General features: G+C 58.7%; 3 protein-coding genes across 6 annotated transcripts; all 3 read left to right on the forward strand.

The window, feature by feature from the left end:
- The first annotated feature begins 55 nt into the window (after positions 1-55).
- LCAT (lecithin-cholesterol acyltransferase) lies at positions 56-3,295 on the forward strand. Of its 2 annotated transcripts, none has more exons than XM_072731660.1 (6): positions 56-273; positions 920-1,085; positions 1,163-1,278; positions 1,358-1,453; positions 1,549-1,773; positions 2,700-3,295. In XM_072731660.1, the coding sequence occupies exons 1-6, from the start codon at positions 126-128 to the stop codon at positions 3,272-3,274; spliced, it is 1,326 nt and encodes a 441-aa protein (XP_072587761.1). In that variant the 5' UTR covers positions 56-125; the 3' UTR covers positions 3,275-3,295. The 2 variants fall into 2 exon arrangements, with proteins under 2 accessions (XP_072587761.1, XP_025867321.1); XM_026011536.2 differs by having other exon boundaries at positions 929-1,085.
- Positions 3,296-4,750: 1,455 nt separating this feature from the next.
- PSMB10 (proteasome 20S subunit beta 10) lies at positions 4,751-7,529 on the forward strand. 2 transcript variants are annotated; one of them, XR_011996138.1, is made up of 8 exons: positions 4,751-5,193; positions 5,421-5,508; positions 5,591-5,688; positions 5,799-5,939; positions 6,165-6,280; positions 6,391-6,449; positions 6,617-7,236; positions 7,359-7,529. XR_011996138.1 is itself a non-coding variant. In XM_026011532.2 (8 exons), exons 1-8 carry the CDS (start codon positions 5,138-5,140, stop codon positions 7,468-7,470), a joined length of 822 nt encoding a protein of 273 aa, XP_025867317.1. In that variant the 5' UTR covers positions 4,751-5,137; the 3' UTR covers positions 7,471-7,529. The 2 variants fall into 2 exon arrangements, 1 of the variants encoding a protein (XP_025867317.1); XM_026011532.2 differs by having other exon boundaries at positions 7,085-7,236.
- Positions 7,530-9,223: 1,694 nt separating this feature from the next.
- Positions 9,224-11,415, forward strand: CTRL (chymotrypsin like). Of its 2 annotated transcripts, XM_026011533.2 has the most exons (7): positions 9,224-9,420; positions 10,065-10,168; positions 10,265-10,344; positions 10,461-10,542; positions 10,711-10,891; positions 10,978-11,111; positions 11,200-11,415. In XM_026011533.2, the coding sequence occupies exons 1-7, from the start codon at positions 9,357-9,359 to the stop codon at positions 11,359-11,361; spliced, it is 807 nt and encodes a 268-aa protein (XP_025867318.1). In that variant the 5' UTR covers positions 9,224-9,356; the 3' UTR covers positions 11,362-11,415. The 2 variants fall into 2 exon arrangements, with proteins under 2 accessions (XP_025867318.1, XP_072587762.1); XM_072731661.1 differs by having other exon boundaries at positions 10,461-10,891.
- Positions 11,416-11,512: the final 97 nt, after the last annotated feature.

Consider the following 11,512-nt stretch of genomic DNA (forward strand, 5'->3'; position numbering starts at 1 on the left):
AGCAATCTCTAGCCACCCCCATTGGCCAGGGTGTCCCTCCCACTGGCCTTAGAGCCCCTCCCACCTCCACTCTAGATAAGGCCAGCCCAGGACCGCTTCACTGGGCAATAGGCACTAGGGCTGGAATGGGGCCGCCGGGCTCCCCATGGCAGTGGGGGCTGCTGCTGCTGCTGCTCCCCCCTGCCACCCCCTTCTGGCTTTTCAATGTGCTCTTCCCCCCGCACACCACGCCCAAGGCTGAGCTCAGTAACCACACACGGCCCGTCATCCTCGGTAAGCCCCCGCCAGGCCCCTGAAGCGCCAGGCCAGACCTCAGGGAGCCTGGGTCCCAGCCCCCTGGTAGCAGACCTGCCAAGGCCCATCTGCCCCTGCATCCGCCCTGATACCTGCTTCTGTGTTTGAGGGTCCAAATGCTTCTCCTACAGAGAAATGAAGCCCTTCCCCCACCACACTGGTCAGGCGTCCCTGGGCCCTCTACCCAGGCGGGTGGAGTTGGGGGCGGGTGTGCCTGAGGGCTCAGCCAGGGCATTACAGCTGCTCAGCCCCCACCCCAGCAAGGACAAGCCCAGCCCAGCAAAACAAGAGGCCCATCAAGGCCTGCCTCCTACTCCTAGGCCCAGGCCCCACTCCCCTATACCTATTTGTTCTCACCTTGGACTTCGGCATTAATTGGAGAGCCAGGCTAGATATTTGCCTTTTGGGGACAGGGGTCAGTGGCCTTGGCCCCTGCACCTTCCTTGCCTGAGGGGAACCTGGGCTCTGGGCTGCTGGGGGGAGAGGGTGCGGGGGTTGTGATCGGAAAGGACCAAGTCCTTAGTTCCTGGAGGTGGAGGGTGTGGGAGATGAAGGGGTGGAGCCGGGCCTGGAGTGAGCAGCGGAGGGCAGGGGTGGAATCCAAGGAATTCAGAATGAAGGCTAGTGCCCACAGTGCCTGGCTGCCTGGGGAATCAGCTGGAAGCCAAGCTGGATAAACCAGATGTGGTGAACTGGATGTGCTACCGCAAGACAGAGGAATTCTTCACCATCTGGCTGGATCTCAATATGTTCCTACCCCTTGGAGTGGACTGCTGGATCGATAACACCAGGTACCTGCCGTCCCCTCTGCCTGGGCCCCCACACTGCCCCTGGGCTGCTGGCCGGCTGAATGGCCCCCTGCCCCCAGGGTTGTCTACAACCGCAGCTCTGGGCGTGTGTCCAATGCCCCTGGTGTAGAGATCCGCGTCCCTGGCTTTGGGAAGACCTACTCTGTCGAGTACCTGGATAACAACAAGCTGGCAGGTGAGTTCAGTGGGGGAAAGGGCGGGGCTCCAGCTGCCATTGGTGTCCCAGAGCCTCCCGTGCCGCTGCCTTCCCACAGGTTACATGCACACACTGGTGCAGAATCTGGTCAACAATGGGTACGTGCGGGACGAGACGGTGAGGGCTGCCCCCTACGACTGGCGGCTGGAGCCTAGTGAGTGTCTGCGGGGAGTGGGCTTGGGGCAGGGCAGGTGGGCCCCCGACCCCCACGGCCCTAACCCCACCCTGACCCCGCCTGTCCCGTTGCAGGCCAGCAGGAGGAATACTACCGGAAGCTCGCTGGGCTGGTGGAGGAGATGCACGCTGCCTATGGGAAGCCTGTCTTCCTCATTGGTCACAGCCTCGGTTGCCTACACTTGCTCTATTTCTTGCTGCGCCAGCCTCAGGCCTGGAAGGACCACTTCATCGATGGGTTCATCTCTCTCGGGGCTCCCTGGGGGGGTTCCATCAAGCCCATGCTGGTCTTGGCCTCAGGTGAGAGGGCCTCAGACCACCTATGTCAATGAGAGGACTGGGGTTGGGGGAATGAAGCTGACCACGGGCCTGCCCTCACTCCTGCTTCTGCTCACGGTGCCAGGCTAAGGGTATTATTTACCATCCCTAAGGCATGGCCCCTGTCACTGGCCCCTGAGAGCCGTAAGCCCGGCCCGACCTGGTGACTCCTGCCAGAAATCTGTTTTGGTGACAAAAGGAAAGTGAACAGAGAGGAAATGAACCCCAGCAATCTGACACATGGGCCTAGGTCTGTTCCTTGTGGTCTCAGGGCCTGCCCACTTAGCTTTTAGCTGCCATCTACTTCCAGGAGCTTCCAGGTGTTTTCCAGGGATCTGCCTATGGAGGACAGATGTGCCCAAGCCAGGGCCAGATCCTAAAAGCCCCTTTGCCCTTCCCTGAGAAGTGGCACAGCTACCACCTGTTGAGCACTAAGTGTAGGCTGGGCAGAGCCAGACTCCACCTTCCTCCCAGGAGCGTACAGTCCCTGAGGGAAACACTCATCAGACTACGTCAATAAATGCCAAACAGACACAGTCTACCTTCATCCTTCCCAAGGACACAGCTCTGACCCCTGTCACATAGCTCTGGGCCACAGGGGCCAGCAGACACCTGGCTGAGGGAGAACTACCAGCACCATCTACACGCACACACAGCCATCTTCAGGAAACCAGCCCCTAGAGGCTCTTCAGCTCTGCTCCACAGACGTGCCCTCAGGGCTTCCCATTTAATAAGCACACATTGAACACCTACTGAATGCCAGGCCTGCTCAGAGTCTGTGGCTTGGAATCAGTGTTTGGATTGGGCAGGGGCAAGCTTGAGCATCCAGCTGAGACTGGGATGGGAGCATGTTGTGGGCCAGAGGCAGCCAGACCTGGCTCCCTGACCCCCCTGCCTCTTGTTCACAGGTGACAACCAGGGCATCCCGATCATGTCCAGCATCAAGCTGAGAGAGGAACAGCGTATAACGACGACCTCCCCCTGGATGTTTCCTTCCAGAGAGGCATGGCCCGAAGACCATGTGTTCATTTCCACGCCCAGCTTCAACTACACAGGCCGTGACTTCCAGCGCTTCTTTGCAGACTTGCACTTTGAGGAAGGCTGGTACATGTGGCTACAGTCACGTGACCTACTGGCAGGACTCCCAGCACCCGGCGTGGAAGTGTACTGTCTATATGGCGTGGGCCTGCCCACACCCCGCACCTACATCTTTGATCATGGCTTTCCCTACACAGACCCCATAGGGGTGCTCTATGAGGACGGTGATGACACCGTAGCCACACGCAGCACTGAGCTCTGTGCCCGCTGGCAGAGCCGCCAGCCACAGCCTGTGCACCTGCTGCCTCTGCATGGGACAGAGCACCTCAACATGGTCTTCAGTAACCAGACTTTAGAGCACATCAATGCCATCTTGTTGGGTACCTACCGACATAACACCCCTGTACCCCCAGCTGCCAGCCCAGGGCCTCTGCCCCCTGAATAAAGACCTTCTTTTGCTCTCTAAGCCTTGACGTGTATTGTGGGTTGGGGAGGAGGCACTAGTGTCCACATAGCAGGCCTCACGGAGCAGTAGCCACAGGCCTGGTGCTTTGTGGAATATAAGGGCAGGATGGACTTTGGTGAAGCCTGGGCTTGAACTGGGAACCCTGAGATGTCTAGCTTCCCACTCTCCTGGTTGAGCTGTTGATGTAGCCTGCCTCTGCTTGGGGGATGGGGGACTAGAGGTAGCTGCACAAACAGCGGTGGGATGGAGGCATTTGGAGCCAAAGTGCAGGGCAGGGAAGATGTGAGCTGTCCTGCCCACTCTCAAAAGGGCAAGTGGATTCCACCTCTAGACAGGGTCTTTTTTTTTTTTTCTTTTTAAGGTTTATTTATGAGGGGGCAGTGGAGGCAAAGAAGATCTCAAGCAGACTCCCCACTGAGCTCAGAGCCCACCGCAGGGCTCGATCCCACAAACCATGAGCCAAAATCACAAGTCAGATGCTCACCTGAGCCACCCAGGAGCCCCCATAGACAGGGCCTTTTGAGGGCTAAGTGGATATCAGAAGCACAAGAGTTTTTAGAATCTGAGGGAGAAACAGCCCCTAATCAGATCATTTCTCTAATGATGGTGTAATTAAGGGAACTAAGTGGTCTGAGAGAAAAGTTTAGGGAGCACCAAGGGGCTGAGTCTTGGGGGGTCAGGGAAGGCTGCCCAGAGGGGATGGTGCCTATTCTGAGATCAGACCGGATGAGAAGGGTCATGTGGGCTGCTATAACTTGGGTTTTTTTTTTTTTTTTAAAGATTTATTTATTCATGATAGACATAGAGAGAAAGAGAGAGAGAGAGGCGCAGAGACACAGGAGGAGGGAGAAGCAGGTTCCATGTCGGGAGCCTGACGTGGGACTTGATCCCAGGACTCCAGGACTGCGCCCTGGACCAAAGGCAGGCACTAAACCGCTGAGCCACCCAGGGATCCCCTATAACTTGGGTTTGAACCTAAGAACAATAATGCAGTTGCTGAGGGAGTTAACCAGATTTTCAATCTAGGAGACCCTTCTCTGGAAGGTAAAGCTAGCCCGAGGCGGGGACTGAGGAGCGGGAAGCTTGGGGAAGCCAGGAAAGGCAGTGCGGCATCCAGAGGGGACAGGATGCTGGCTGAGACTAACGCGGTAGTTAGGAGAAAGCTGTCAATAGATAAAGGGTCATTTGGAAAGTGAAATAAGGCTTGGCCACAGGTAGAGCCCAGCATGCCTCCAAGCCACGAGATGGGCAGCCCCACAGCACCCCTCTTGTGAGAGGGAAGACAGCACTGGAGACACGGAAGGTCACCATGTGTCACCACGGTGGATAGAGCCTTGGTGTTTCAGATTTCAGGGAGGAGGCAAAGGCAACAAAAGAGCTGAGGGAGAGAGGGCGCCAAAGGACAAAAGGCAGCCATGCCTGATGCTGTCGGGAGGCCAGTGTGACAGCCTCAGGATTGAGGGACTTGAAGTCAGAGCTGGGATCGGGATCCGCAAAGCTAGGGCTCAGGCTGGAAGGCCGAGGAGCTGCTAACATCCCCCGACCCAGGCCTGACCCAGATGGAGCTGTCTGTCCCTCTGTACAGACTGAGGACTAGGGAGCAGGATGGAAATCCAGGCGAGGACATCTCCCCTTTGACAAGCTGCCTGGGACCAGAGGCAAAGGTGAAAGTGAAAGAAGATGCAGAAAGGGGCCAGCCAAGCTCAGGAAAGGTGAAAGCGAAACCAGGAAGCCCCGGACCAGCCAGGCGGGTGCGGGACAGAGGACCCGGCTTGGGCCTTTCTTGCTCCGCGCTGGTCGCACAGAGACCCCCAACCCCTGGACCACCCTGCCCACCTGGAGATGCTGAAGCTGGCGTTAGAGCCCCAACGGGGCTTCTCCTTCGAGAACTGCCAGAGGTGATGGGGGTGATGGTCTAGAGCTGAGCTGCTATGCTCTCCCCGAAGGCCTCGGGCACCGACACTCCAGGGCCTTTATTCCTGGTGGGGGTGGAGGGGCGGCAGGGTGTGTTGGGCGACTTGGGTTGCCAGGCTCCCGCCCCTAGAGGCGGGCGAGGCTGGGACGTAGTTGGAGGATGTGATGCGGCCCCAGAACCCCAACCTGGGCCACTCCACTCCGTTTCCAGAAACGCAACCTTAGAACGCGTCCTCCCGGGGTTCCGGATCCCTCATGCACACAAGACCGGAACCACCATCGCGGGCCTCGTGTTCCGAGTGAGCAGGGACTTGGGCCTGGGGGCTTAGAGGGGCTGCTGGGGGATCCAAAGCCACTGGGCCAGCGACCCTCTCCCACCAGGATGGAGTCATCCTGGGCGCGGATACGCGGGCCACTAACGACTCGGTCGTGATGGATAAGAACTGCGAGAAGATCCACTTCATCGCCCCCAAAATCTAGTGAGAAATCCCCAACCCCGACCCCCTACTCAAGACCAACCCCGCCGCCGCCGCCCCCCCGCCCCCGCTTCTCCGAGCCCCGCCCACACCGAGCCTCCACTCGTTCTCAGCTGCTGTGGGGCTGGAGTAGCCGCGGACGCCGAGATGACCACGCGGATGGCGGCGTCCAACATGGAGCTACACTCCCTGTCCACGGGCCGCGAGCCCCGCGTGACCACGGTCACGCGCCTTCTGCGCCAGACCCTCTTCCGGTGCTGGGGCGGGGCTCAGGCGGCCCCGGGGACGGGCGCGGCCGGGGGGCAGGGCTGAGGGGAGCTGGGCAGGGCGGGGGGCGGGGCGGCCAGAGCCGGGACCGGAAGGGGCCGCCCCAGGAGGAGCCGGCGGCCGGAAGGAGCGGCGCTGCCCCGGGCGCCACCACAGGAAGGGGCGGGGCCCGGGCCCGGAGGCGGGGCTGACCACGCCCACTCCCCCGCCAGGTACCGGGGCCACGTGGGCGCGTCGCTGCTGGTGGGCGGGGTAGACTTCTCGGGACCGCAGCTCTACAGCGTGCACCCCCACGGCTCCTACAGCCGGCTGCCCTTCACCGCCCTGGGTGAGCGCTTCTCCCCTTTCCCTGCCAGGCCTGGCCCTGCGGCCCTGGCCTCGCGTTCGTCCCGCGACTGGGTGGCCACGACCGACCTCAGATGCCCCTCCTGCCCGCAGGTTCCGGCCAGGACGCCGCGCTGGCGGTCCTGGAGGATCGGTTCCAGCCGAACATGACGGTGAGCAACACCTGTCCCCCACCACGTGTTCACTGACCGGAAGCGCACGCGGGAGTTGGGGTAACACACAGGGATTAGAGGTCAGGGAGGGCTTCTTGGAGGAGGTGACGACTGAGTGGAGGCTGAGGGGCCAGTGGAATCAGAATGAAGTAGTGCTATTCCAGCAGACGATCATCAGCGCCAGAGTTTGAACTGCCTGGAGAAGTCAAAGCTCAGGACCATGTGAAGCTGAGGGAGGAGGGAACGGCAAGTGGGGTCTGGAGTCCCGATTCTGTTTGAGGTGGGATGGAAGTGGATGACAGGTGTTGCTTCAGAGGCGCCTAAGGCCCGGAAGTAAAAGAGCAGGGAGCTGGTAGTTTGGGGACCGAGACGCATTGGTTGGGGGGACAATCCTGGAAGCAGAACCGTAAATGTAAGAGAAGTTTGTGAACATGGGGCAGTGAGACAGTCTCTGGAGAGAACGAGGCAGAGGCCAGGGCAAGGGAGTCTGGGCTGGCTGGGGGAATAGGGAATAGGGGTCTGGGTAGGAGCAAATGGTAAATAGTCTGGGCTTTGAGATGAGCAGAAACCTGTAAGCTGTAGGCTGAAGGGCGCCAGCAGGGTCCGGCAGGTCTCCCCCACACGTATTGTCACAGCTAGAGGCTGCGCAGGAGCTGCTAGTGGAAGCCGTCACTGCTGGGATCCTGGGTGACCTCGGCTCCGGCGGCAGTGTGGATGCATGTGTGATAACGGGGACCGGCGCCAAACTTCTGAGAACATTAAGCTCCCCCACAAAGCCCACAGAAAGGTGGGAACTTGGGAAATGGGGAGACCACTGGGGAGGATGAGGCAGTAGCAGGGCAAATGGGGGACTGCAAGATGGACTATATGATGGGCCCAAATTGAGAGGCTGTCCCTCCCCTCTCCCAGACCCAGCCAGCACTACTTTGCCCCTGGGACAACAGCAGTCCAGTCCCAGACAGTGAAGCCACTGACCCTGGAGCTGCTGGAGGAAACTGTGCAGGCAATGGAGGTGGAGTGAAGTGGGATGATGCTTAGGGCTTGGAACAAGGAGGAATAAACATAGAAAATAGAAAAACACCTAAGCAGATGGCTGTGTCGTTCCTGGGTGGAGAGGGGACAAGCAGCCCTCAGGACTCTGGCTAATGTACACCTGCAGGTGCCACTCCCTGCTGTGGCTCCAGTGCCTGGCCTAACAGGTGGCTTCACCCATCACCTCAGGCATCTACTCCTCCGGAACCCCAGTCCTAGCAAGCACTGCAGCTACAGGAGGGGAGCCCCCTCCCGACTCCACACTGCAGAGGTCCCCTGCTGCTCCAGTGCCTTGCTCTTGCCCTCTAGTCCACGGGGGAATGTTGTGAAACCCAGAAGGCCCCCTGCACTGCCCCCACCTAGAGTCTTTACCTGGCTCATCAGCGTCCCACAGCAAACCCCACACCCCTCGGTCAAGGACGGCCCCGTGGAGCTCACTGAGTCAGCCCTGAGTATTGGTAAAGGAGCTGCTCCCTGACTCCAAAGGCAAGTTCTCACAGAACACTCCTCCCCCCTGCAACACCTGTACCCGTGGAACCCCTCCCTTGACCAGGCACACCCTGAGGTGCTAACACCAAACAGGCCTTCTCTTTGAACGTGCTGAGCTGTGACTGGGCGGGGGTGGGGGGGTGGGGGACTCCTAAGTTTGCTGGGCTGACAGGAGTCCTAGAGCTCATGCAGAGAGAGATGACATGACACATTTATCCAGCAGACCTTTGCTGGGCACCCACTGAGGGCCAGCCTAGGTGCCATGTGCAGGCAGGAGCATCCTGCCTTCAGAACAGCTGTTTCCACCAGAGCCTCGAAACTGTTAGAATCTGCCCAAGCCCTGGGGAGCATCGTCTCTGAGCTGGACATCCCCGGGCCACTGATTGTGCCCCCTCACACCCCGTATTTTATTATGAAGATTTTTAAACATAGAAGCTGAAAGAACTGCATTGAACACATGTATACCCACAACTGACTTTACAATTATTGTTATATTTGCTTGATCACATTTCTATTCCTCCATCCCTCTGTTCAACCATTAACTCATCTTATTTTTTGAAGCTTGGAGTCCCTTGGTGCCCCCACACCCCCTAGGAGCCCAGCCAACTTACCCACTGCAGCTGCACGCAGGGCTATCTTCTCTTCCTCAGTGCAGGCTCAGCCTTGAACTCTATAACAGATGGGCTGTGGACACCAAGAACTTGCCCACAGGAGCCCGAAGGCCTGGAGGCTGTCAGAGATTTGGTGGCTGCCACCCTTACACCCATAACCTCCATTCAGGGTCAGCCAGTCACCAAGGGCTCACACCTTACCCTCCTCTCAGGGTCCCTCTCAGGTGTCCTCTCATCAATAAGTGTGGGCTTCAGAGCTAGATGAAATTTTGGGTCCAGACACACTATGTGCTGGTAGGAGAGATACCATCTCTCTAGGAAAACCGACTCCTGTTCCAGGTTGGTGAGAAATCACTGAAATGCTGTTAGGATTTGTGACCTGCTGGAACCCCTGTCCTGGCTGCATGGCCTTGGCCCTCCACAGCAGAGCTGGCACAGCTGGACATTCCCTCCACCCATCAGGCACTGAGCAGGCTTCTCTGAGTCTGGTGCCCCAGCCAGCCCTGAGACACTTCCCTGATCCCAGCCACCAGGCAGTCCACACAAGTCCTTGCTACTTAGCACATACTTAGGGATGTGAGGTGGTTCAAGGAGCCAATCAGAGACCAGGTTTTGGGGGAGTGGAGATGAGAACCTCACACCTGGGCTCTGTCTGATAAAGCCCAGGCCTGGGTCCAGGACCTTGGCCTAGAGATCCTCCTGACCAAGGCTTCAGGCCTGGGACTTTTGCCCAAGGACAAAGAGAACCATAAAAGCAGGCTCAGCTCTCAGCCTCATGCCTGCCACAATGCTGCTGCTCAGTCTGACCCTTAGCCTGGTTCTCCTCGGCTCCTCCTGGGGTGAGTGGGCCTGGACTAGCCCTGATGACCAGCCCTAAAGCAACCTGGCTCCCCAAACAAGCCCAGGCTTCCTGCCCAGGGGCTCAGGGCAGGGGCTGGGCTGGCTGGAAGGAACCAGGTGGACAGAGTGGGTACAGGAAAAAGGATATGCCAGGGCTGGGGCCGGGTGGGGGGTATGTGTGTGCAAGAGGTGGGCAGGGGCTGGTTTCACAAATGAGACAGGAGATCAGGCCAGAGCTAGAAGCCAGGGATGGTTGAAAAAGCTGAGAAGTAGAGGTTGGACATGTAGTTTAGGGAGAAGCCTCTGGCTGTTGAGGCCTGGAGCAGGTGGCAAGGCCAGGAAGGAGACTATCCCAGGGGTCAGGGAGAAAAATGGTCTGAGTTGGAGGGTAGGAGTAAAGTTGAAGAATAATGGGACGGAAGGGTGGAGAGAGATGTGAGAGAATGGACAGAATTTGGGGGGTGGTTAGACACAGGTAAGGACATGGGAAACCAAGATACCTAGGGGTGCTCAGGGTGAGAAAGGGTAGTGACAAGCCCTCTCGATTCGGACCTCTCTGAGGGGCAGAGCCCAGGGGCACCCAGGAGGTGGGGAGAGGTGGGTGGGGGTGTAGAAAGCAGGTCCTCACCAGCCCAATGGCCAGGCTGCGGCATTCCTGCCATCAAGCCAGTCCTGAGCTTCAGCCAGAGGATTGTCAACGGGGAGAATGCAGTGCCCGGCTCCTGGCCCTGGCAGGTGTCCCTGCAGGTACGTGTACCCTGAGCCCTGAGGGTGGGGCAGGGTCCCAGGTGCTTCATGTAGGGTTAGCCTGAGCCCACCCCTACTTCTGACCACTGACCCCAGGACAAAAGTGGCTTCCACTTCTGTGGTGGTTCCCTCATCAGCCAGTCCTGGGTGGTCACTGCTGCCCACTGCAATGTCATGTGAGTACTCCCACTCTACCCACCCCCTCAGCCCACTTCTCCCCACCTCGTTCCCCTGGATGCCCCTCTTGTCACTCTGCCCTCCCTGTGGCTGCACAACCCCACTCTGACTGCAGCCCTGGCCGCCACGTTGTTGTCCTGGGCGAGTACGACCGATCATCCAATGCTGAGCCTTTGCAGGTTCTGTCCATCTCAAAGGTGAGTGTCTGGGCTACAGACATGGAAAGGAAGAGTGGACAGGGCAGGTGGGTGGGCTCTGGGGATGAGGAATTCAGGGCATGCCCTAGGCTAGCCCCTTCAACAACCATCAACCCTGCGGGGCCTTTGCCCACCACCATCCTATATGGGCCCTTCCTGGTTCCACAGGCCATCACGTACCCTTCCTGGAACCCCACCACCTTAAACAATGACCTGACGCTACTGAAGCTGGCCTCCCCAGCCCGGTACACACAGCGCATCTCACCAGTCTGTCTGGCTTCCCCAGATGAGGAGCTGCCTGCAGGCCTCAAGTGTGCCACCACTGGCTGGGGACGCCTCAGCGGCGTGGGTAGGAATTTGGGCCAGAGATCTGGGTAATGCGGCTAAGATGGGAACAAGTCATCCAGGGCCGAACTACCCCCTTCTGGTCCACAGGCAATGTGACCCCAGCACGTCTACAGCAGGTGGCTCTGCCTCTGGTCACCGTGAATGAGTGCAGGCAGTACTGGGGTTCACGTATCACTGATGCCATGATCTGTGCAGGTGGCTCAGGGGCCTCCTCATGCCAGGTGAGCATCGGCACCCTGTCCTGCCCTCTCCACTGCCCTGTGGCACTCCCTAATCACCATGCTGACTTTTCTCTTCTCCCTCCCGCAGGGAGACTCTGGAGGCCCTCTTGTCTGCCAGAAGGGGAACACATGGGTGCTTATTGGCATTGTCTCCTGGGGCACCACCAATTGCAATGTGCGCCAGCCTGCCATATACACTCGGGTTAGTAAGTTCAGCACCTGGATCAGCCAGGTCATAGCCTACAACTGAGCCTACCACAGGCCCTCTCCCCATCTCAATCCAATAAAGACTCCATGCTCTGTCCTCTTGTGTATTCTTGTTTGTCCTTTCAAGGGAAAGGAGAGGCTCTCAGGAGCCCTGCTCCCCACTTGGGACTTTGACTTCTGGCATGGCAGGCACT

The sequence above is a fragment of the Vulpes vulpes genome, chromosome 12, assembly GCF_048418805.1.
Source record: "Vulpes vulpes isolate BD-2025 chromosome 12, VulVul3, whole genome shotgun sequence".
Classification (NCBI taxonomy): domain Eukaryota; kingdom Metazoa; phylum Chordata; class Mammalia; order Carnivora; family Canidae; genus Vulpes; species Vulpes vulpes.